We start from the raw sequence: 22,418 nt of genomic DNA, 5'->3' as shown, positions 1-22,418 counted from the left end.
ATTTGATTGATTTAATAGTTTCAGGTATAAAAAAGGCAAAAAAAAAAAATCAAATTATTATATTAAAACTAAACTTTAATAAGTTATATAACTAATTAAAACCTAAAATATTTCAACTTACTACAAGACTAAAATTCTAAATTTTCTTATACAACATTTAGAATACGTACAAAACCTTAATTTAGTTTCAAGCAAAACATATTTTTTAGACCAGAAAATCGGACTCCAGTAAATTAATTTAGGAACAAGGCTTGCGTGACACTTACCACCCATTTTTATGCCTCAATCAGGGCAACATTGCACGACAAAATAAGATTATTTTTCTTGCATCACATATTTAATAATGTCTGCCATAATTATTTCAACCGATGTAGTATATTAATATACTATTACATAACCATGAATCTTACATTTTTTTTTAAACATGATCTCAATCACCATTTTCTCACAAATGTTAAAATAAAGATTATATCCTGGCGTGCCAGTGCCACAAGGTTTATATATATATATATATATATATATATATATATATATATATATACTGGCAGTACTTTCACTAATTAATATCTTTTAGTTCCTTGATTATTATGAGATCATATATATTATTAATTAACAAAGGATTAGATAGGGTAACATGGGAAGATTAGTCAACCCTGTAGTCCAATTTACTGAGTGTGATAAATTCTTGAGAGAAAGTTATATATGTATGCATGAACCGCAAGAAATGCCAATCAAACAAAAACTAGCTAGGGTTGAAACTGATGGCTCTCACAAAGCATTTTCTTGTGGTGTTTGCCCTCTTGTTGGTTTCTAACATCTGTGATGGCCAAGGTTTGAAGCTCGGATATTATCGTAAAACATGTCCGAAGGTCGAGGCGATAGTTAAAAAAGAAACTACTAAGATTATTACTACAGCTCCCACTCTTGCTGCTCCATTACTCAGAATGCACTTTCATGATTGTTTTGTTAGGGTACGTTCTTTCATGTTTTATGCACATGCATGCATGCTTCATATCAATAGAATTGATATCTGATTTGTAGGGGTGCGATGGGTCTGTGTTGCTAAATTCGACAAGAACTGCTCAAGCTGAAAAAGATGCAGTTCCCAACCAGTCCCTAAGAGGATTTGGATCAGTTGATAGAGTAAAATCTGCGGTGGAAAAGAAGTGCCCCGGTGTTGTTTCTTGTGCTGATATTTTGGCTTTGGTGGCTCGTGATGCAGTCTCTGTTGTAAGAAGTCTTTCAATGCTCTATTAATTTAATCATTCGATGTTTCTGTGTGTTTTTTTTTATATCCAACATTGTTAGATTTCAAACAAGTTTTGGATAATATATTAACGTCTTTAAGCATGATCATGCTGCATTTGACAGCTGAAAGGACCATTCTGGAACGTTCCCTTGGGAAGAAAAGACGGGAGGGTATCAATTGCAACCGAGGCCCTGAACAATCTGCCGCCACCATTTTTCAACATCACTCAGTTAAAAGCATCATTTGCCTCAAAGGGATTAAACGCGAAGGACCTCGTAGTTCTATCAGGCGGCCACACCATCGGTACTTCACACTGCTCCAGCTTCACCAACCGCCTCTACAATTTCACCGGCAGAGGAGACAGCGATCCCGCCCTCGATTTGAACTACGCCGCACGGTTACGTAGAAAATGCAGCCCCACAGATGTGAGGACTCTCGTTGAAATGGACCCCGGAAGCTTTAAAACATTTGATGAAGATTATTTCGCGTTGGTGGCTAAGAGGAGGGGATTGTTTACTTCTGATTCGGCCCTTCTTGCTGATCCACAGATTCGGGCTTACATTAATCGTCAGGTTGCGACGAAGGGATCGACTTTTTTCAAAGATTTTGCGGACTCCATGATGAAAATGGGAAAGATCGGAGTGCTGACAGGGAAGAATGCAGGTGAAATCAGGAAACGGTGTGCTTTTGTTAATTAGGAATCGTTTCTCGGTTTCTACTTTTGTATTTAATTTGCTTTATTGTTTGTAACAAATTGTGTTTCTTTGTTGACGCTCCCATGAGATACGAGGAAGAAATAACGAAATTAATGCTTCGACAAGCTTTGTCTGTCAATCTCAAAGAATATATCAAAAAATATTTCACTCGATATATTAAAATTGTTCTACTTTTATTTAATAGATAATATTATAAAACTTATTTTATTAAATTTAATTTAACATATCTATTATTAAAATATCATATCGATTTATCAAAATTAAACCTTGCGAATTATTAAAAATAATTATTTATATTTTAGCTATACTTTTAAGTTTTGAGATGTCACTATCGCTACTAACATAAAAACATGAAAAAATAATAATTAATTTAAAAATAACAAATTTTCATATTATTTCAAACCACGCAACGCAATACACTGTGGAGATGAACATTAGTATGTATTATGTTCCGGCTAAGATAATTCAATTCCAACCTGAAAAAGCTCAGCTTTTTTCCAATAATTTTATCGTTTCCCAAATTTATTATACTTCTATATTTTAGGAAAAATGGTAAATGTTTTTCTACTAAAAAATTATCCATATTAACTTTGAAACGATATGTTTGAAAAGCTTAATATTCTGAAAATATGAAACACGGTGATAATATTTGATCCCTAAAAATTATGGACCCATGGGGTAAGAGTACTTGGAAAGTGATATTTTTAATCTTGTATGTTTGTCTCCTTACAACTTTAGTACTCTTTGTTGTCAAATTTTAGTTTCAGTGCAATATATTTGGTTTTTTATATTGTTACAATTTTAACCTTTTTTTCTGAGATATTGCCGAGATGACAATGATATGACGTTGACATGACGTTGGTGTGTTCAGTGTCACATCATAACACCTAATGAAAATGAACTAAAATTGTCAAATATTGAAATAATCATGACTAAAATAAAATTCAACAATGTAGTTGACCAAAATCACAAATAATGAAACATGTCGGGCCAAGATTGCGATTTTCCCTTAGAATATATATGTATTGCAAAGTTTCTGATCTATTTCTCCTTGATACGGTTGAAGATATTTGTTTTGAGTTAATTTAAAGTAAAAATTATAATTTCAGTACTGTAACTTGGTCTGTTTTGAGTTTTATTCTGGTAACTTGTCAATGTTTGGTTTAGTTCAATAACTTGAATTTTTTTGCTCTTTTCCACCCAAAACCATTAAACTTATCAAAGATTGTTTATTTGATATTGGTACTCTTCTACATAACTCATATAACGATAATAAAACCTTTATTATACACATTAAAAATTTATCTAAGCAAAGCATCAAGCATTTTTTCCCCGATTTTAAAATATTGGGTGTCATTAATTTGATTTAGTTTTTCCCAAGATTTTTGTTTAGATTTATTTTAATATATGTAATGTAGTTTTATTCTCGTCACATAAACTACGTGTGACAATATCAATGTCAAATACGTAATATTTGATAAGGTCAGTGTTTTTTTGCCCAAAAAAGACCAAAAAAAAAAACAAAAACAAATCAAAGTCACTGGAATCTAATCTTGTCTACATAAGAGTTGACTGATCATAAGAAACCATAAACTTTCGTGCATTTGTAATATAATTCTCTATTAGCAAAAATTTATGTGAGACTGTCTCGGGTCGTATTTTGTGAGACATATATCTTATTTGGGTCATCCATAAAAAATATTACTTTTTATGCTAAAAGTATTATTTTTTATTGTGAATATCGGTAGGGTTGACCCGTCTCACAGATAAAGATTCATGAGACCGTTTCACAAGAGACCTACTCTTCTATGTTATGTTATACTATATATATCTAGAACTGGCTAGATTATAATACAGTGATATAATTAATTTTTGTTTTGTTTGTCATCTTGGTTAACTAAGAACGTAAATATGTGTATTTAATATTAAATTTGGATTAGACACGATGATTACGGTAATAATTTATATGTAATATCGCTTGTATTTCGAGTCTTTAAGTTTTTGAATATTCATAAGATTATTTGACTATTTTTTTAACAAATAAAAAGGTGTTCGTCACTTCTAAAATTTAATATTAATTAAAGCCCTTGAAGACTAGGCACTAGATAATTGTTTTTCCTAAGGAAAAGAGGAATGTGATTTATTCCAACTAACACATTTTTGCCCCCGAAGAATCTGCGTTTTTGCGTACATTATTAGCATTTGAACTAGTAATTTATAAAATAAAAATAAGATTTAGAATATACATTATAAAATAAAATAAGATGTAAAATATTTAAATTATATCAATCTCATGCAAATCTCGACAATTATTCTATTTTAAAAATATATTTCGTTCATATTCTTTAATAGAAACATCGTGCCACTCCATCAAAAGAATACTAAATTTTTGCCAATCGATGTGATTTTAATTTGTATTTGTTTGTTTATTTCTCCTTTTTCATTTCGATCATGATTTTGATTGGTTAACTAAGAATAATTAAAATGACGAGGTCTTAATTTAATCGAGAAAACTAGACCGAAACTGCAATCTTGCTGTAATGAGCTCGAGTATATGCTGGCCCAACTCAAATTAATTACTACTTCATCTCGAACCGAACTCGATCTTGAGCTTGATAAAGATTTAGAGGGAATCACAAATACTAAAAGTTTTTAAATGTGAAACAAAATCGAATACGAAAAAATAAAACTCGAATTCAAGCAACTCCAACAAGCTTAAACTCGTGCAGCTTGCTCGAGTTGTTGGGATCAACATTAAATAATATTCCGATGAGATCAAATTAACTGGCAATTTTACTAAAGTTATTTCATAAATAAGTTGTATTATTTCATGATGCAAGAACGTGCCTTTCATTATTGGTGTATATATGTTTATTTAGATTCCAACTATTGCTCAAAACAAATGGAGAGGTCAACTGGTGGACTTTAGAATACATAGAGCCGTGAGTTTGTAATCAAGTGATCATGAGACTGTGAAAAGTTGATCAAGAAGCTTGATTTGTCCGTGCCTAACGATATTTGTGTCATATCATCTTCACGTCGTATTGTAAAAGATGCATATAAAAATTTGTTATGATTATACTAAGAAAATTTCGATCTACGAATTAGCTCAATACAAAGTTGTAGCTTGAGTTCATATTTCTTATCTGTTCATGCGCCGACGGTGCTTGCATGATTTATTTTTTTTTTACCTAATTTTATATATTATATGATAAGATAATTGAGCCCTTAATTTTGTGAGTCAAGTCAAATATAAATTTTTAAGGTTAATCGAGTGATACTAATAATTTTATTGAGATTTATATAACTGGTTCATTTATATAATTATCATATTATGTAATATATAAAAATAAATAAAAATATTTATTTGATTTTAATTTCTACCTACAAGTGAAATGATAGAACAATAGGGTTTAAGATTTTTATATATTGAGGACAATTAAGTCATTTGTGGTATTTTTATCTTTAGATTAAAATTATCACATATCATAAAAGGGATATTTTATCCTTATATAAAATTATTTATCACGGGATCATGGGCTTTCTAAAAATATACCATATGTGGGATAAGGAGAATTATTTATCAATCTATCTCTTATCCCATGTACCAAACTATACCTTAGAGTACTATTATTCTAAAGTTATATTCAATTACCTTGTTCATTCTTACGTGTCATTGACCTCATATGTAAGCTGATCAAATGTAGATTGTTGGATATATACTTGGAGGATAGGCGAACTCAACTAACCATTACAAATATGAGAAAAACCTCTTCAATTTATATGATATCGTACGTAGCTACATCTATCTGCAGCTCGGAGAAAACATATATAGAATCTCACACTAGCTTCTAGTTAGATGATCAATTAGTTAAGTTGCACGAGGATGTTGGCTTTCGATGGAGGTGTAATTTTTGAGAGCATTACACAATGTGTAGTTGTTATCTTTGGTGCGAAGGATCGTGTATTGATTTTTTGTACATATTTATTTTATTAAATATTTGGCTCGAATTCTATAAAATTATTTTATTTTTTGATACTTCGTGTATCTGGAATTCATCAATCAAATGAAAAATATGAACTAAATTTACATAGATTAACTCAGCATTGAGCACCCAAAGCACTAATTAGATGAGTTCAAATTAATATATGAAGAACTAAACATTTTAAACTGAAGTAATAATTCTTGTCGTATAATAGAATTTTGGTTTTTGTACACTAATTTTTAATTTTTCTGTTATTTTGATCCAATTATTTATGTGATATATGGAAGTCAGTATTTTTCGATATCATTTCAGCATTAATAAGTTTCATGAAAAGTTATGGACACACTATATTGTACATATTTTTTTTGCATCCTCAAACATTAATTAGTTTAAGTCTTTAACATGCTTTTAGAATTCCTTCTAATAATTTTCATGGCCAGATTAAGTTACTTAGTCAAAGAATCTTTAATATTTGATATTTTTTTGAGTAAATAGAAATTAATTTAAACGAAAAGGCCACACCACCAATCTCCAATTATTTTTCAGAAACAATAAAATAATAGTAAAAAAGTCAGCATCGTTTCTACAAATTTTCCTAGCATGTGTTCGCTGTATGAATGAATAATTATGAATTTATGAGTGTCGAGCACAAATTGAAAGAATTCTCCAATTATTTAAAGGGTCTCTGAGATTCATTCCAGTACTATCTTCTTTCAAATATCAAGATTCATACTAGTTATATTTTAAATATAACATGGCAAATCATGACATTATTCCAAAGCTTTTCTCGACTTTTTTTGTGGTGTTCGTATTGGTGCAGCAGGCTAATGCACAGAATCTGAAGGAGGGTTATTACTATAAAACATGCCCTTCGTTCGAGAGCATAGTGGCCAACGTGACTGCTCGATACGTCGGTCATGTGCCTGGGTTCGCTGCTTCGTTGTTGAGAATGCATTTCCATGATTGTTTTGTTAGGGTAAGTGATCTTCTTGAATAAACTGATTGTTTTTAATATATTTGGTTTTTTTTTTTTTTGGTTCTAAAAGTAATAATGAATGTATATATATATATATATAGGGATGCGATGCATCAGTGCTTATAAATTCCACGCGAAACAACACGGCTGAAAGAGATGCAATTCCTAATTTAAGCCTCCGAGGTTTCGAAGTAATTGATGCCGTGAAGTCTGCTGTGGAGAAGGCTTGTCCAAGAACAGTATCCTGTGCTGACATTCTTGCTTTAGTTGCACGAGATGCAGTCAAAGTGGTAAAATCTTTTTCTATACATTTCTTGCAATAAATTTGTTTATTATGATGTTCGGGATCGAGTTCCAGAATTTTGTACAGACAATATTCTTAGAATGAATATGCAATAAGCTCTTGATATACGAATACCCCTACCTATATCATATAAAATAAATTTATTCTGATATATATAATCGTTGAGTTATACTATATCCAATATATATGGATCTGACGTGAAATTCATATATGACCTATATATACATATTGTTGAATTCATAACGATATCTATACTTACAAGGGATGCAATTCATCCTATTAACCTTAGATATCGTTAATCGACACACGACGTTTTTCATATAAAATAATTTTGCATAATCCATCCTTCAAAATATTTCATCTTTATGCTTAATTTTGTACGTAATGCAGATCGGTGGACCATATTGGCCAGTTCCATTGGGAAGAAGAGATGGAAGGAATTCTACTGAATTGGATGCTTTGATCAATCTGCCGCCCCCATTTGCCAATGTCACTCAGCTCATAGCAGCTTTCGATGCAAAGAATCTGACTGTTAAAGATCTTGTAGTCTTGTCAGGTGAATATATATTAAAATTTTCTATTTTTCATTTTGTTGTTTTATAAAAAAAGCAAATATATATCATTTTTTATATCTGCCAAGTCACCATGTCTACTTATATGTCCACCAACGAAGTCACACTTATCTATTAGATATGACGAAGGATATCCAAATTGTACATCTAATAGGTGAGTGTCAGGTCATTGGTGAGAACAGAAATGAGCATGGTGGATGAACAACAGATAACATATTAAAACTATATATATCACTAGACTTGAATTCAACAACTTGGTTGATACTCAACACAAACACTAATATATGATGTTGAAGGAAAATGCATTTCTAGCAATAAAAAGTGGAATTTTCTGGTATATATAGGAAGTCATACTATTGGGATCTCCCACTGCTCCAGCTTTTCGAGTCGGCTCTATAATTTCACCGGCATAGGTGACTCCGATCCAGCCCTGGATCCGAGTTACGTACGAACTCTGAAAAGATCATGCCCACCTCCAAGACCTAACAACGTTGTTGAAATGGATTCCAAGAGCTCCACAAACTTCGACATTGATTACTATAAGAATGTGGTCCGAAATCGGGGACTTTTCCAAACAGATGCAGCACTACTGAATAACAAAATAACCAATGCGTATGTCCAGTCTCATGCAGTTTCATCTGGTCAATCAAGCTTCCTCCAGGATTTTGCAGCATCAATGGTTAAAATGGGGAAGATGGAAGTACTTACAGGGTCTGCAGGAGAAATCAGAAGGATTTGCTCAGTTATTAATTAATTAAATGATTTTTTCATGGGTTTAATTTTTTTTAATATGATTCTACAATATTTGTTTGTTTATGTTGTTTAGACATCCGACGTATTTGGGATTGTTTCTTTTCAAAAATGTGGTGTTTTTTTATATGTAACTTCTTGGTTGATTTTGTTATGTAAAACATTCATTATCGAAATATTATTTCTTTTTAATGACATAATAAAATCAAGTAAATGTTTAATAGTAACTTTTTAATTTTTTTGAATGTACATAGAAAATAGACACGCAATTTTTCTCTAGCTCCATCTGTTCCAAATTTCTAAATCCCTTATAAAACTGTGTTATTGAAGTTTGTCACACGGTATTTTGGTGGAGAAGAACTAAAAGAAAAAACAATGACTAATTTATTGTCCTATATCTGCAACTTGAAAAAAAATTGACTGAAAATTACCTGTCAAAAAATGTAATTTCCTTGGAATAATTAATGTGTGGTAAATGCGATTATCCTAGTCAAGTTTAGGTAAATTCCATTACTAGCTAGAAGGATGAAAATAACATTCTTCCCGATGGTGTATGTGTATGTCACGTCCCCGAAACTCAAGATTGACAAAAGTGTTGTTTAACAATCATACAATCGAAAACAATCAGTCCTCGTAGCACATTGTAAAACCAAAATCAGTTTATAAATCATAATTCAAAAGAAATAACATTGTCTTTACAACCCAACCGAAATCGTAATAATGTAGAAGCGTCTTACAATTTATTTAATCATAAAATTCAAAATATAACTCTATTATTGATCTTGCACATCACCAACCCCAAAAGTGTTCGGGCTCTTCTTCCTCAATCTGTTCTTCGGTTTTATCTGGGAGGGGATAGTAAGGGGGTGAGTATTTTGGAAAATACTCAGCAAGTGGAGGCGTATCGAGCACAATATCAAAACATGCATAAATTTCGAAACAGATGACTTGCATACATAATTCATAACACATGCATAACATTGATCAAGCACTGAGATTCATCTATTTTCTATGGTTTATTGATATCAGTCCCTAATTTTTACTCTTTAAGGGGATGATGCCATATAGCGGTTATATCCCCACCGCGTAAGGGTCATGTCATAGTTGGGATTCTCACCCATATACAGTCGACTCCTCAGAGTGCTAAAAACCGTATGACAACTAACACAAGAAACGAAGTAGGAGAAGAAGGTGTACTCGACCGTATTTTCAAAAAACGAAGAAACATGCATAACGAAATTTAATCTTTAAAACAAGTCCACTTTCAGTATATCTTGATGCTAAAAACATGGAGTGCACGGCTTTGGATTGGATTGCTTCTTGCACCTTCGTTCGGGCAGCACTTCGGCTTGATTTAGCCTAACTTCGGGACGATTTTTTAGCATAGTTTTGGCTAGGGAATGCTGCTGGAATTTCGAGATTTGTAGCAACGGAATTCTAGATTTATGGTGTAGGGAATGCTAGGCTTGATGTGGTATTTATAGGGGAGGAGGATGGAGTTCAATATGGTAGTCCAATCATGCCCAAAATTGCTTCAAATCTCTCAATATTTGACTCATAATATCCTTGCTATTTTCGAAAATTTAGCTACCTAAGTTGTGAGATTTATTCCTTGATCCATTCCATTGCCCTCCATTGATTCGAAAATATAGGTGGCCAAGTCAATGATTTTGTGCCAAAGTTTGATGGGTTATTTCCAATTGGCCTAGTATCTAACCATCACAATGATTAGGCATTCAATATGGGAGGAATTTCAAAATTTTCTTGCAATCCTTATGCCTTAATTCCTCTAAACTTGTATGGTATTCCAATCTTGTAAATTTTCTTCCCAATTTTTGAAATTTGCATTCCTTGGTGTAGGTATTATTCTCTTGGCCAAGAAGATTTTTAAACAATTATTATCCCATATGCATATCTTATTTTAATACAATCACATATACATATCTTATAATAAAAAAATCTTATGTTAAAAGATTTTCCCTACAAATATTAATTATATAGTTTCAAAAATTCGGTTCTCACAAACTACATCAACGAAGCTATTGCAAATTTTCATAACAGAGTGAAATATTACAAATGTTAGAATGAAATACTCGATCCCTCACAATCCCGACCCCAGTATAACCGATAAAATAATTTTTATAACTCATACAAGAGAACCCCTCAACACTCAAGAAAAAAACTTTTTCTTGCTTCTGTTGGGATGATCTTATATGCAAATGATGCACTTATTTATAGGTACAATTCACTCGTATGAACAAAAGAAGCTTTTTCCTTTTCTGCATACACCAACCAAATTTAACATTGTTTATTGACAAAACGCATCGTTTACATTTGCATTCTTCCAATCACAATTAAATAAAAGTGGCACGTCTCACATAACATTTCTCACATTTCAAGACTTGATTTCAATCATGCAAAACCCATCATGAAGTGATTGTAGAATTGATTGTCGGAATCATGAGTAAGGCCTTAATATCCTGTGGGTCTTGAATTCAAATTTTATTTGTGTGAGTATTTCAGATATGAAATCTCCCCACCCACATTGCATAAAAAAATTCAAATGTTCATAATGTGAAAATATTTATTAGTGAAATGAACTTTATATCATGTAATAAAAAACAAAGTCAAACTACATTAAGACATTTAATGGACTTATAAATTTAAGAATAACTTTTTTCCTTACAATTAAATAATAATCCATTGGTTTTTTCCATCAACTGAGCCAACGGTAACTTAGGAAAATTGAATTAGAACATCGATTGAACGAATTTGTAGGGCAGAAATATGAAATTAATTTCTTGATTTTTAATGGGCCTGAGGGCTCTAATTTGAGACTCGTAAACAAAGTAGATTAAACAAGCCCAATCATCAGCCCATATGGTGTATGACGACCCATGGCCCTCATTCAAGAACCCTAACAAAACCCTAGCTGAAGCGGCGTCATTCTCGAACAAATTTGTATATATTTGGCAGCGGCTATGATCATCTGTATATTTTTTTCTCCCTTCTCTTTTATATGCTGCAAATTATCAGTTGCAATCTGACAAATTTAAAGCACAATTTTTTGATTTCTTCTACATTATTTACCCACTGTGTGCGCTGATGATTCAATTTATGTGGACTAGAGTTTCTGATCTAGAAGTTGAAGACTAACCCTTGGCTGTCTGAGCACATTCTTTAGTAATTGTTGTTGTTTGGTTTGTTTATTTCGTAAAATTAGCTAGTTTTTTGTTGAAAATCCTGTTCCTACTTTTATTGGTACGGCGTATGATGAAAAATCAATTATCTTAGCGGATTTCAATGAGATTATTAATCAATGATCTGATTGTTACACACACTGAAGCCGTTTTTTTTCATTTTTATTGATTTGTTTTTCGTAATTTCTTCGATTTTTCCTGCGATGATGAGACAAGGGACCGTTTGGTGTTTCGGGGCAGTGGATTAATCCGTGAGCCCAATTTATTAACGACTTCTCCTTCCACTGAGCAAAATTTGAATTTCTTTTGATTCTTAGTTTATCTTTTTCTGCTTGGATAACTGAGAATTTACATTTAATTTTTATGTAATCGAGTTCAAGTTTGTATCTTTGGGGTTGAAAATGCACCCTTTACCAATTCCAGAGGATATTTCAGTTCCTCTTGATATAATGGCTTGGGTGCTAGATCTTGAGATGTGGCTATCCTGATCAATGGATTATCTATGCCATTAGATCCCGGAAACACCACATAAATATCAATCAAATACTTACAGTTTTCATTTCAAGAATCCAGCTTTTTTCTTTAATTTTTATAATGATATTAAATTTCTATTTTTGATGTTTTGACCTGCTTTTGAGGTGTTGCGCCAATTGGTATTTTGCCATTTGGTCGTGTCAATGAAAGCACTGATTGATGATAATAGTTTAAATCCACTATTTGAGCTTACCATGGCTAGCAGCTGCTATAATTTTTTTGTAGTTTGCATGATGATCTTGGCTGTTTCATTTTAAATTCTTGAACATAGATTTTCTTGATAAAGTAGTGTGAAATGTTGCTTCCTACTTGGGAACTCTCTTAGTGATTAAGTGAGAGATGTTCATGTTTCAGAAGCATAGAGTAATGCAAGGTTTAAACAGCATGATGTTCTCTTTTTTTGTTTCATCATGTTACCTGTCTCCTTCTACATTTTGAATCTGTTCTCTTTTTGTTTAGCCAGTTATTATGATTGATTCTTGCATTGCATATATGTCAGATAAAAAAATTGTCACTTTCTCCACCGCATATGAATCGGTTATGGAGTATATATATAAAGAATAGTTTTCATTGAACGTTCCTTTGGCTCAACCAAAACTGTAAAATAGCACTTTTTCCGAAATTTATGGTTCGCCCTTTGCTTGACAACGAGTTTCTTGACGTTAAAATAAACATGGTGGTACGTGGAGGCTCCACGGCTGAGATCTTTGTATCATAGAATTGTGTGACATTGTTGCTAAGATGTACTGAAAATGGGAACAAGGTCAACGGCAAAACTGCACCTTCAAATACTGCGGCATGAGAACCGCAATGCGGCTGGAGCATAACTCTAGGAAAATAACCTGTAATTAACGAGGCTGCCTGAATTTAACCACATTTAGGAAAAAAAAAACATAAAAAACAACCCACCAATAAAATTTACTAAACCGAAGTACAATCATGTGATGTTTCAAATTTCCCTCAATCGCATAAAAATTTTAACTTTCAAATGAGAAGTACCTGAGGTTTCAATAAAATGATAAATTGATTATAGCTTGGACTTCTTGGCGAGATTCTTACAAATGACAGAAGAACAGTTTCTTTTGATAATTTGATCTTCATTTCTACATATACAGCCAAAAGAAAACATGTTTTCCAAGAATTTTTTTCTTGCGTACATATGCTGAAACGTTATAAGACACAGTTAAGTAAAACAATTCACAAAAAGGTTTGTACCAATGAAATTGGATAATTGGAATTTGAAATGATGGAACATTCTGAAATTTTTATAGAATCATCAATGGCAATGCCAAATTATGAATTCAAAGAAAAATACATAGACTACCTTGGAAACGTGAGCTGTTCCGACCAAATAAACATCGCAAACGCCACCTTCGGCAGCCGACTCGCACGTGAGGGTCACTACACTCCTCGAAAGATCCTCAGGCAGTACTTTCCTCGCATAATGACCACTACCATCACTTCCCTGTTCCGCCCTCACTATTATTGAAAGCGTCTTCGGCCAATGCCATGGGTTTATCGTCAACGTGAACAAAATCATTGACGCCAGCGGGCGACGTGGGAGATGGAGGGTCCATTGCACGACGGCGAGAGGCGATAACGAGGGATCTGATAGGTAAACAGTGACGACAGGAACGGTGTCGCGTTGACAGTGATTACAGAGGGAGATGATAAAAGGAGACAGGATTTAAAAATTCGGAAAACTTTCATGGGTTTGTCACACAAAATCCGACTGCTCCATAAATAATTATTTTTAATAGTTAATTATTTTATTTCTCTTGTACTGGATTTCCTTTTTATTTATATCATTTTATTTAAATGATTTATAATAATAAAACAAAAATGTATGAGAGAGCTTTTGTCTATGTTAAAGTGATTTTTTTAAAATTATTTTGAAGTGTGTGAGAAATAAAAGTAGAAAGTGTTTGAAAATAAAAGTCTAAAGTTAATATGGACTAAAATTTAATTATTTGGAAAAAAATTGCTCCTAAGATTAATTTTTAATAAAATAAAAATAATATCTTTAGTCTACATTTCATTTATCTTTTTAATTATCTAAATTTTGGCGTTCACACAAAATTGATAATGTATTTATATAATTAATTATTATTACATTTTGAATATTTTGTATGAAAATTAATTTATCTTTTTGGACAAAAAATTCTGAAAAATGCTTACCAAAAACTCTTCCAAACGGTCCTTAAATTTATCTTTTGTGTGAAGGAACGTGCGTTACTAGTTTATGAATAGTTTTTCGGATACAATTTTTATTGTTTTAATTTTCTATAAACCAATAGTGTAAAAATATTATAAATAGAGAAAAAAAGATAGTTTTTAAGTAACTATTTTTATATAATAACAGAAAAAAACAGTAATAAAACTATCTCAAAGTTAATTTTATTAGAAAAATCATTGATTCTATTTTATTTATAAAAAAATATTATTTTTTTATAAAAAAATTATTTTTAATTGTGAATAAAAATGGTTCAATTCGTATCTACTATTTTATTTGATAAATTAGTTTGATAATCGGTTCTATCTTATTAAGTTTGAGACTCTAACTTTTGATTTAATGGTTTATTTTAATAATTATACATATTAATAAAATGTTAAAAATTTTAATACAAGTCACGTGTGGTTTAACGGAAAAAATCTTGTTTTTTTACTAATCAAACTGTATGTTCATTTTTTCTTTTTTTTTTCTATGTATTTTTTTAGTTCACGTATCAAAATTATTATATAATTTATCACAATTTTTTTATAATTATATATTATCATCATTTAAATATAAATCAAATAAATTATAATATTTTTTTTATAAATACGAACTAATACATATAGATAGATTCGACATGCTCAATACCCGGATACAGACCAGATTCCAGACTAGAATTACTGAAATTAGGGTTTCTGCGAGCGAGCGAACGAAGATCGAACTGGAACTGCAATAGGCACTTCCACTCGGCTGTTTTAACTTTTCTACGGGGAGACGTGAATTTCTATTGTACCTGGCAAGATGGTTGAGAGGAAACTATACAAGACGAGGCTATGCCTGTTGTACCAAAGAGGCCGTTGCTCTCGCCAATACTGCAACTTTGCTCATGGCTCCGCTGAGCTCCGTCGCTCCTTTAATGGTGATTTAGAATTTTTGTATTTTTACCTTTTTTGCATCTTCTCTTATCTACACTGCATGACTCTTACCACAGCGATTACACCAGGTTATCCAAGCCTATCTGTTGGGGTTACGAATCCTTCATTTCGATTTCATTTTAGCTATTTGTCGTTTCAATACATTTAAGGCAATTCTATTGATCCAAACTCTTTATACTACACCTTTTTCCTGATTCCGCTCGTTTCTTATTCAGTTGGTTTGGAAATTTACAACGATGATGGAGCTTTATGCTTGAGATTCTAAGTGGTGCATGAAACATGTAAAGTAGATAAAATGCTTATGAAATGAACGAATGTTATAATTCCACATAAGTGTAAACAAATTTATAATTTTTATTGAAGGATTGAAGGTAGTAATTCCACATGTATATAAACTCGTTTCTTATGGATTGCAAAGTGAGCATGACCATATACATCCGTATACCTAATTATCGATTTCCTATTTGTTGGTTCGTTAATCGAAGAAAAAAACTATGTGCATGAAACTTATAGTGCGGATTCTGGAGACTTTGCTAGTGTATATTCACTGACTCGGTATCTGTCATCAGAATGGATTTTGCTGGTTGGTTTGCCTTTATGCTGCTTTGATGTTGTTTCCTCGGCTTCTTGGTTTATTTTAATGCATCTTGACACAGCAAGTGTTATAAGAGGGATCAGAAATAATTTCCAGGGGATGTCTTTCACAGTTCTCATAGGTCATCAGCTGATTTGATAAATCATCCAAATATCTGAGATATTTCAGCAGTTAGTAGAGAATGTGGTACTCTCTTCATTGATTCTCTATGATCGACACCGCAAAAGACCATCCAAATATATTATCCTATTTTAATTCTGCAGCGTATACATTATTCGAGAATGTGGTATTATCTTCAAGTGATGTATATCCTTAAAGGAGAGGGATCTCTCGGGTTTCTTGTCTGGTAATTAAACTTGCACGTGGAAGGCTATAGTTAAAACATTCTGTGGACATGAGAAGAATTCAGCAGCATTGCTTTATATTCTTTCTACAAAAGAGGCCGAGGACATCTTATCTTTTGAGTTGCTTCCATGATTCTCAAAAAGGATTTTTTTCTATATATAAAAGCTCAAATACCGGTATATTGTTATCTATCTCTATATGAAAGTCGTGAATTCCATGGCTTATATGGAATCTGCAAGAAGGCACTATAACTTGTCATAATTTTGTTTCTCATGTTATTCCCTGTGATGATGGTAAGCTACTTCATGTTAATTACTGTCTTATGGTTTTCTGCTCGTGCAACATGTGAAGTTAGTGATTATGTCATTGCTATAGCTTTATTTTTTGTTCAAATTGCAGGTAGGCAGGAGTATGGTGGTAGAGATTTGAGAGAAAGTCTTGGCAGAAATCGTTCTCCATTGCACAAATATTCACCTAGGAAAGATGACCGAGCAAAACTTTCATCTCATGGTAAGATGAAGCATTTTTGCATGTGGATCCAGTTTTGTTATCACGATGATTTCCCATTGTCTTTGTTGATGTTTGGTTACTATGATCTGCAGGAAATAGTCCTCGCTCTCCTATGAAAAGAATGTAAGTTCATTTAAATTGTTTCTGCTCCTTCCTTTTTGACTGTATGATGGCATCAAGTTTTTAAATTGTGTGGAAAACTCATTTGTTAGGGGTATAGTTGATATCATGTTTCAGAGGCCATCGATTTCTTTAAATTCCCAAACCATAAGTTTGAATTTTTTTCTTTCTTATATCATATCGTGAGAAACTGCCATCAATCTCATGGAGCAAAATTTTAACGCTAGCTAAATTTCACACTGCACATATTATATGATCACTCTTGTGACTTATTGTTTTTATTGTTTGAACTTCAAATTTTAATGAACTCTTACGTTTTTATAGATTTATTTAATGGAATTAACTCGCTTCCTAAGTTCAAAGTGCTTATCATACCCCAAAATTATATGTAAAAGGCCAGAAGAAAAGTATAGCAAACCCACATACATGTCTTGTCACAAGCATACTTTGTATGGATTTGTAATCAGGATTTTTTCCTCTTTTCAACATTTTGTACTTTCATTGCACCTGTTGGTATGATTTATCTCCACTTTCTTCTGAAAAGAAGACTAGTGTATATGTTCTATCTACGTGCAGCCCGTGATCAGGCATCTTTCCAAATTTGTTTTGTTTTTGAAGCAATGACCCATACTTGAAGAGGAGGGACAAGCCTGTAGAAAAATAGTACCTAAAAGTTGAATTTGTTCATGAATTATTTTCGCCTTCGTAGTTCACATTTATTTTTTTGTATTTTCTGTTTACGCTTCACTAGCACCTGATTTATTTTTTTAGTTATATTCTCTCGAGAACATCAAGCTGTGTGTGCTCTTCTTAACATACTTTGTCTGCTGATGGTATTTAGTTGCACTTCCTGTCTTTTTTTATGAGCTGAACATGATTCACTTTACCCAGTATTGGCCTTCTTTAATTTTTCTTGCCTCATCTGCTAATTCTGTTCATGTGCAGTGACAGAAATCACAGGAAGAGACAGCGATTGGATGGAACCCATGATTATTCTGGCAGTATGAGAATGTCGGATGGGAATGAAGATCGAAACAGAGAAAGAACATGGACGCCCTCTGATTCCAAAAATCTTCTAGATGAACAGGTTTGATGGCTACTTTCTTTTGGTTTTGTAAGTAGCAGCATCATTTGTTTCAGTGTTTGGGGTTATAATTTTGCTAGTGGTATTATTTTCATCTTTCTTTTGTTCAATTATGTGCAGCTGAGACACATGCTTACTGAAATTAAGATACTTGACAATGACAAACAGAAGCTTGAGGTTAGTTAATTTGTTCGAGGTTTCTTCTCTTGTGTCTCTGTTGTGGTGGAAATTAAATGGTATGACATCAATTTCTTTTATTTGGGTGTGATTAATACACCTTTTTCCCCCAGTTTTTGTGATATACTTTCTGTTTTCTTTTTGTATCAAGTAAAAACATTCTATTTTGTTAATTATTATTTTGTATTGTATACAACTTGTTTCAGAAGTTTTATCATATATATAACACAGACAGTGAAGAGGCAAGATGAAATTTCGTCTGAGGAAATTGGCTATGTTTAGACTGCATTTATAATAATAATAATCCTTTGTATTCCTTCATCCAGAGGCCATATAATGGGGATATATTTTTGTCTTTCCATGGATTATGTCGTATACAACTTGTTTCAGAAGTTTTATCATATATATAACACAGACAGCGAAGAGGCAAGGTGGAATTTCGTATGAGGAAATTGGCTAGGTTTGAACATCATTTATAATCTTTTGTATTCCTTCATCCAGAGGCCATAGACTGGGGATATGTTTTTGTCTTTCCATGGATTAGAGTGAAGAGACACATCACGCTAAAGCGGCCTTATTAGCTATCTTCTTTATTTATTTACTTAGTTTACTATATGTTTCCTGGTGCAATCTGAGGATTTGTTAGACAATAGCATCGCTTCCAGCTCCTTTGTTGTGATTTTTAACACTAACATAGCATAGAGAATGGGATTCAACTTTTTTTATACCTTCATAGGAAATATCTTATTTACTTCTTTGTTTCTCTCTTTGGGTTTCATCATGAATAATTTCCTCAATTTAAGACAATTATTATTGCGCACTTTACTTGCCTCATAAATCTTGAAGCATAACCTTGTCATGTATTAAAAGATCTTCCTGGAAGAGAAGGTTCAAGAAGCAGATGCTCTTACTTTGAAAATTCATGACCTTGAGATGCAACTTTCTAAAGAGAAAGAGGAAGCCAAAAGGTATTTTGCTATAGTTGAGGCTTTTGTTGTTTTCATCTTTGGTTTGATGATCTTTTGGATTGGAGGATTTGGATTTGATGGAGCATTTGAAGGGAAGATTAGAAATGAGTCCATATTACGATAGATTTGAAATCTACCGCAATGCCTCAAAAAATAACCAGCTGTGATTTGAAATCCATTGTTTATAAGATTTCTCCAAATAAACCAGTGGATTTGTTATTATGGATTTGAAATCTTTAGCTTCAAATTCATCAATCCTAATACAATATTAGGGAATTTTGTACTCCAAATACTTGGGGGAAAAAAATTATTGATGCTGATACCATTTTGAAGGTTTGGGTAAGATGGTTATGCTATCATTTAGGTACCTGAGTCTGCGTTTTATTATTCTTTTGAATTTTTCAGGATAATTCTTGTAGTTGAATCTGAAACAAAATGTTCTTGTAAAAATCATTTCTCACATGATCAATTTTTAAAGATTTTTATCTTTCTTTGGAATAATTTTTGCCAATGGCCATGTCAACTTCACACCCAACATCTCTTCTTTCTAAACCCTAGTTTTGTTTAATTATCTGCTTCTGTTTATTTTCCAGGGTTAATTCAAAAATCAAGAAGTTCGTAAAAGCACATAATAGACACTTGCGACTACAAGAAGAATTGAAGAGGCATGTTTTGGTTTTGATGTGTTCGTTTGTTCCTGCATCGCGTTGGTTTCTGATTTTAGCAAGGAAGTTTCTAGAGTGAATTACTATGTATTTGGTTTTTACAGGTCCCATGCTCAAGTTCTGAAGTTGGGTGACCAGCTGGACTTTAATGCTGCCAGACAAGGATCAAACGAAGAAGATTCAAAAATTAATGCCGTGAGTGAAGATGAAATTGGTGTTAATAATGCAAGCCCTTTGAATGAGTGTCAGATTAATTCTTCTCCAAGCCAGAAAATGTCACGAGGCTACCTGGAAGCCCATGATGCATCAAATCAAGGTAGTATATAAATACATTCATATAAAATAAAAAGCTAATTGAAGCCTATTGACGAATGATTCGTATCCTTTGGTGATTGATGCATGTCTTTACTTATTTACGATTTCAACTATCATGTAAACTCCAAATTTGTGTCTCTGTGTCAGGTTAAGCTTCTCAGTTAGCGTGGATCTTCTTGCTTTTCTTTTGTCATTATTGCAGCCAACGGAACCATAATCCCTTGTATTAGAAGATGTAGAGCATAACTTTGGTTGTCCATAACTTCTTGTCTGTTTTTAGTTTTTTCGAGTCTCCAATTGATTTATCAATTTGGACAGATGTCAAAACATAAAATGAAGGGAACAGTGGCTACATTCTGAGTCAGATGTTATCGATGGTGAATTGTGATGTTGAACTTATCTCGTAGGATTTGAGTCATTTGAGCGTCCTTTGACTTTTTAAATACAATCTTCAGAATAACTTGGTTTTCTCATCATCAGAGATCCATCCATTCATGTATTTCTTTACTGACAATACATACATTTATCATTGAATATAGTCAAAGGAGATCGAACTGAGATCAGGGGAACTAGGCTGGAAAAGCCTTCTCGCCACACCGAGCATCGTGAGCGATTGGTCTGGAGCAAAGAGTCCGATGCAAATAATAGGTGTGGCCCCTTGGCTAATGAAGACAAGCCTAGGAGAGAAACATACCAGCCTCCTGATGTTGCCTCAGCGGATAAGGTACCTCCCCTATTCTCCAGCGACATTCCTGTCATCTTATTCTATATGATCATATTGCAGTAAAGTAACATCCCCTATTCTAGATTGTATTACTAAAATCATGATTGGTTTCTAATTTATCCAATTTTGTCCCATTAAAGTAGTTTATGGCATTGAAATGTAATTTGAATCTTCAACAGGATGACTTTATAGTTTCCGTTAAAAGTTGGCGATGATCATGAATTTTATGCACGGTATTGCTATTATCATCAGCTCTAATGAGGACTCTGTTGTACCTTTGTGCTATAAAAGGTACCTGAGATGGGCCTTGTGCTGCCATCAACTGGTTTAGCGGCTCATGCAGTTGATGAGTATATTGAAGATCCTGAAATGGATGAAAGGTTTCAAGTAACTAGAGCTGCTTCGACTAGAACTGAGACAGATGCTACATTGAAGTTCCCGATGTTACCCTTTCCTCCACCACCACCTCCGGTACCTCAGAATGTCTATTCACAGGTTGGCTTGATTTGATAATAAAACATTCTCGCCCGTTCTTTTACGAGAAACATGCATTCTGTGAAGTCATATATCTCTATGCTTGCCATCTACCTGAACCTAGAATTATGAATTATTACATAAAAGTAAATCTCAACCTAGTCAAATTCTACGTCACTTATATTGTACTCGAGTTGTGTTTTTGGGACCTTCAAATTATTGCAGTACGAAGGCGATGACGAACATGTGGACATCGATGAAGCGGACGAGGAGACAGTGGAAGTGGATATCATTTGAGTTCGATGTTTCCATTGCCATTTCTTGAACGCGAGTAAACTTGAAGACCTCCAAATTGATGTGCATAAGTTTTAAGGTTTTTCCCTCCGGTTTTGTATGAATTAACCTGGCTTACAGATATGGTTGATATGATTCTGGAAAAGTTACTGAAGAGCACTTTGCTATCTTTTATTTTTTGCAATATTATTTACACGAAATGCCGTTACTCGTGCCTTTAGTAAGTTGAGGTATATAAATTCAAGTCGAATTATGCAGGAACGTTCCGTGAAACCAGTATTTCATTTGTGGAGCCCTTAGCTCCTAATCGTTACAGCGGAAAATGAGTTTAAATTTTCTTTACAACGAGCCCAAAATATTTTTTTCTATAATTTGAATATTAAAAATAGTATTTTATCTCATGTCATAAAACTCGTCCACACATAATCAAAATCAATCATATACAAACAACTCATATCTTCGGGACATATCTCGGTATATAGATACATATATATATACTGGGAACAAAACATAAAACCTGAGCCTAAACTGTGATTTCCTCTAGAAGTACCTTTCTCCGGCCTCTTGAAATCCTGGAGTACCTGTCATTGTCCACACACAAAGACAACAACAGCCCCCTTTGGGGGTGAGCAAAGCTCCGTATGGAACAACAATCATATATACCACAGATATCTAAACAATGATATATGGTATGCAATGCATGTATGTCG

General features: G+C 32.9%; 3 protein-coding genes, 2 long non-coding RNA genes and 5 other non-coding genes across 11 annotated transcripts; 8 read left to right on the top strand and 2 right to left on the bottom strand.

Annotated features, from left to right (window-relative positions):
- The first annotated feature begins 694 nt into the window (after positions 1 to 694).
- LOC142538039 (peroxidase 27-like) lies at positions 695 to 2,083 on the top strand. The gene is made up of 3 exons (XM_075643481.1): positions 695 to 971; positions 1,042 to 1,230; positions 1,372 to 2,083. The coding sequence occupies exons 1-3, from the start codon at positions 762 to 764 to the stop codon at positions 1,945 to 1,947; spliced, it is 975 nt and encodes a 324-aa protein (XP_075499596.1). The 5' UTR covers positions 695 to 761; the 3' UTR covers positions 1,948 to 2,083.
- Positions 2,084 to 6,655: 4,572 nt separating this feature from the next.
- Positions 6,656 to 8,664, top strand: LOC142538038 (peroxidase 1-like). Its single transcript, XM_075643480.1, has 4 exons — positions 6,656 to 6,927; positions 7,029 to 7,217; positions 7,622 to 7,787; positions 8,148 to 8,664. The coding sequence occupies exons 1-4, from the start codon at positions 6,706 to 6,708 to the stop codon at positions 8,555 to 8,557; spliced, it is 987 nt and encodes a 328-aa protein (XP_075499595.1). The 5' UTR covers positions 6,656 to 6,705; the 3' UTR covers positions 8,558 to 8,664.
- Positions 8,665 to 11,646: 2,982 nt separating this feature from the next.
- LOC142538171 (small nucleolar RNA Z157/R69/R10) lies at positions 11,647 to 11,732 on the top strand. Its single transcript, XR_012818709.1, has one exon. It is a non-coding gene; the product is annotated as a small nucleolar RNA Z157/R69/R10 (small nucleolar RNA).
- An 85-nt stretch (positions 11,733 to 11,817) lies between these two features.
- LOC142538172 (small nucleolar RNA R11/Z151) lies at positions 11,818 to 11,902 on the top strand. The gene has a single exon (XR_012818710.1). It is a non-coding gene; the product is annotated as a small nucleolar RNA R11/Z151 (small nucleolar RNA).
- A 24-nt stretch (positions 11,903 to 11,926) lies between these two features.
- LOC142536760 (uncharacterized) lies at positions 11,927 to 14,060 on the bottom strand. Its single transcript, XR_012818448.1, has 2 exons — positions 13,287 to 14,060; positions 11,927 to 13,129 (listed from the first exon to the last, which is right to left on the bottom strand). It is a non-coding gene; the product is annotated as an uncharacterized LOC142536760 (long non-coding RNA).
- LOC142538173 (small nucleolar RNA Z152/R70/R12) lies at positions 11,951 to 12,046 on the top strand. Its single transcript, XR_012818711.1, has one exon. It is a non-coding gene; the product is annotated as a small nucleolar RNA Z152/R70/R12 (small nucleolar RNA).
- Positions 12,166 to 12,289, top strand: LOC142538179 (small nucleolar RNA snoR80). Its single transcript, XR_012818716.1, has one exon. It is a non-coding gene; the product is annotated as a small nucleolar RNA snoR80 (small nucleolar RNA).
- On the top strand, positions 12,585 to 12,722 carry LOC142538185 (small nucleolar RNA snoR137). The gene has a single exon (XR_012818722.1). It is a non-coding gene; the product is annotated as a small nucleolar RNA snoR137 (small nucleolar RNA).
- A 1,117-nt stretch (positions 14,061 to 15,177) lies between the features above and the next one.
- LOC142536758 (zinc finger CCCH domain-containing protein 13) lies at positions 15,178 to 21,916 on the top strand. Of its 2 annotated transcripts, none has more exons than XM_075642080.1 (11): positions 15,178 to 15,421; positions 16,777 to 16,887; positions 16,980 to 17,010; positions 17,953 to 18,094; positions 18,212 to 18,268; positions 19,139 to 19,236; positions 19,830 to 19,901; positions 20,006 to 20,217; positions 20,756 to 20,940; positions 21,193 to 21,435; positions 21,640 to 21,916. In XM_075642080.1, exons 1-10 carry the CDS (start codon positions 15,304 to 15,306, stop codon positions 21,196 to 21,198), a joined length of 1,032 nt encoding a protein of 343 aa, XP_075498195.1. In that variant the 5' UTR covers positions 15,178 to 15,303; the 3' UTR covers positions 21,199 to 21,435; positions 21,640 to 21,916. The 2 variants fall into 2 exon arrangements, with proteins under 2 accessions (XP_075498195.1, XP_075498194.1); XM_075642079.1 differs by having other exon boundaries at positions 21,120 to 21,435.
- On the bottom strand, positions 15,656 to 16,670 carry LOC142536759 (uncharacterized). Its single transcript, XR_012818447.1, has 2 exons — positions 15,767 to 16,670; positions 15,656 to 15,689 (listed from the first exon to the last, which is right to left on the bottom strand). It is a non-coding gene; the product is annotated as an uncharacterized LOC142536759 (long non-coding RNA).
- Positions 21,917 to 22,418: the final 502 nt, after the last annotated feature.

This window comes from Primulina tabacum, chromosome 2, assembly GCF_025594145.1.
Source record: "Primulina tabacum isolate GXHZ01 chromosome 2, ASM2559414v2, whole genome shotgun sequence".
NCBI lineage: Eukaryota > Viridiplantae > Streptophyta > Magnoliopsida > Lamiales > Gesneriaceae > Primulina > Primulina tabacum.
This window is presented reverse-complemented; position numbering and strand designations above follow the sequence as displayed.

What these genes read in the sequence shown, in the direction of transcription:
- LOC142538039 (XM_075643481.1), top strand. Translation starts at nt 762, where the DNA reads ATGGCTCTCACAAAGCATTTTCTTGTGGTGTTTGCCCTCTTGTTGGTT. An exon ending in TTCATGATTGTTTTGTTAGG is followed by an intron (nt 972 to 1,041) that starts GTACGTTCTTTC and finishes TCTGATTTGTAG; the next exon opens with GGGTGCGATGGGTCTGTGTT. An exon ending in CTCGTGATGCAGTCTCTGTT is followed by an intron (nt 1,231 to 1,371) that starts GTAAGAAGTCTT and finishes TGCATTTGACAG; the next exon opens with CTGAAAGGACCATTCTGGAA.
- LOC142536758 (XM_075642079.1), top strand. Translation starts at nt 15,304, where the DNA reads ATGGTTGAGAGGAAACTATACAAGACGAGGCTATGCCTGTTGTACCAA. An exon ending in ATGACAAACAGAAGCTTGAG is followed by an intron (nt 18,269 to 19,138) that starts GTTAGTTAATTT and finishes ATGTATTAAAAG; the next exon opens with ATCTTCCTGGAAGAGAAGGT. An exon ending in GAGAAAGAGGAAGCCAAAAG is followed by an intron (nt 19,237 to 19,829) that starts GTATTTTGCTAT and finishes TTTATTTTCCAG; the next exon opens with GGTTAATTCAAAAATCAAGA.
- LOC142538038 (XM_075643480.1), top strand. Translation starts at nt 6,706, where the DNA reads ATGGCAAATCATGACATTATTCCAAAGCTTTTCTCGACTTTTTTTGTG. An exon ending in TCCATGATTGTTTTGTTAGG is followed by an intron (nt 6,928 to 7,028) that starts GTAAGTGATCTT and finishes ATATATATATAG; the next exon opens with GGATGCGATGCATCAGTGCT. An exon ending in AGATCTTGTAGTCTTGTCAG is followed by an intron (nt 7,788 to 8,147) that starts GTGAATATATAT and finishes TGGTATATATAG; the next exon opens with GAAGTCATACTATTGGGATC.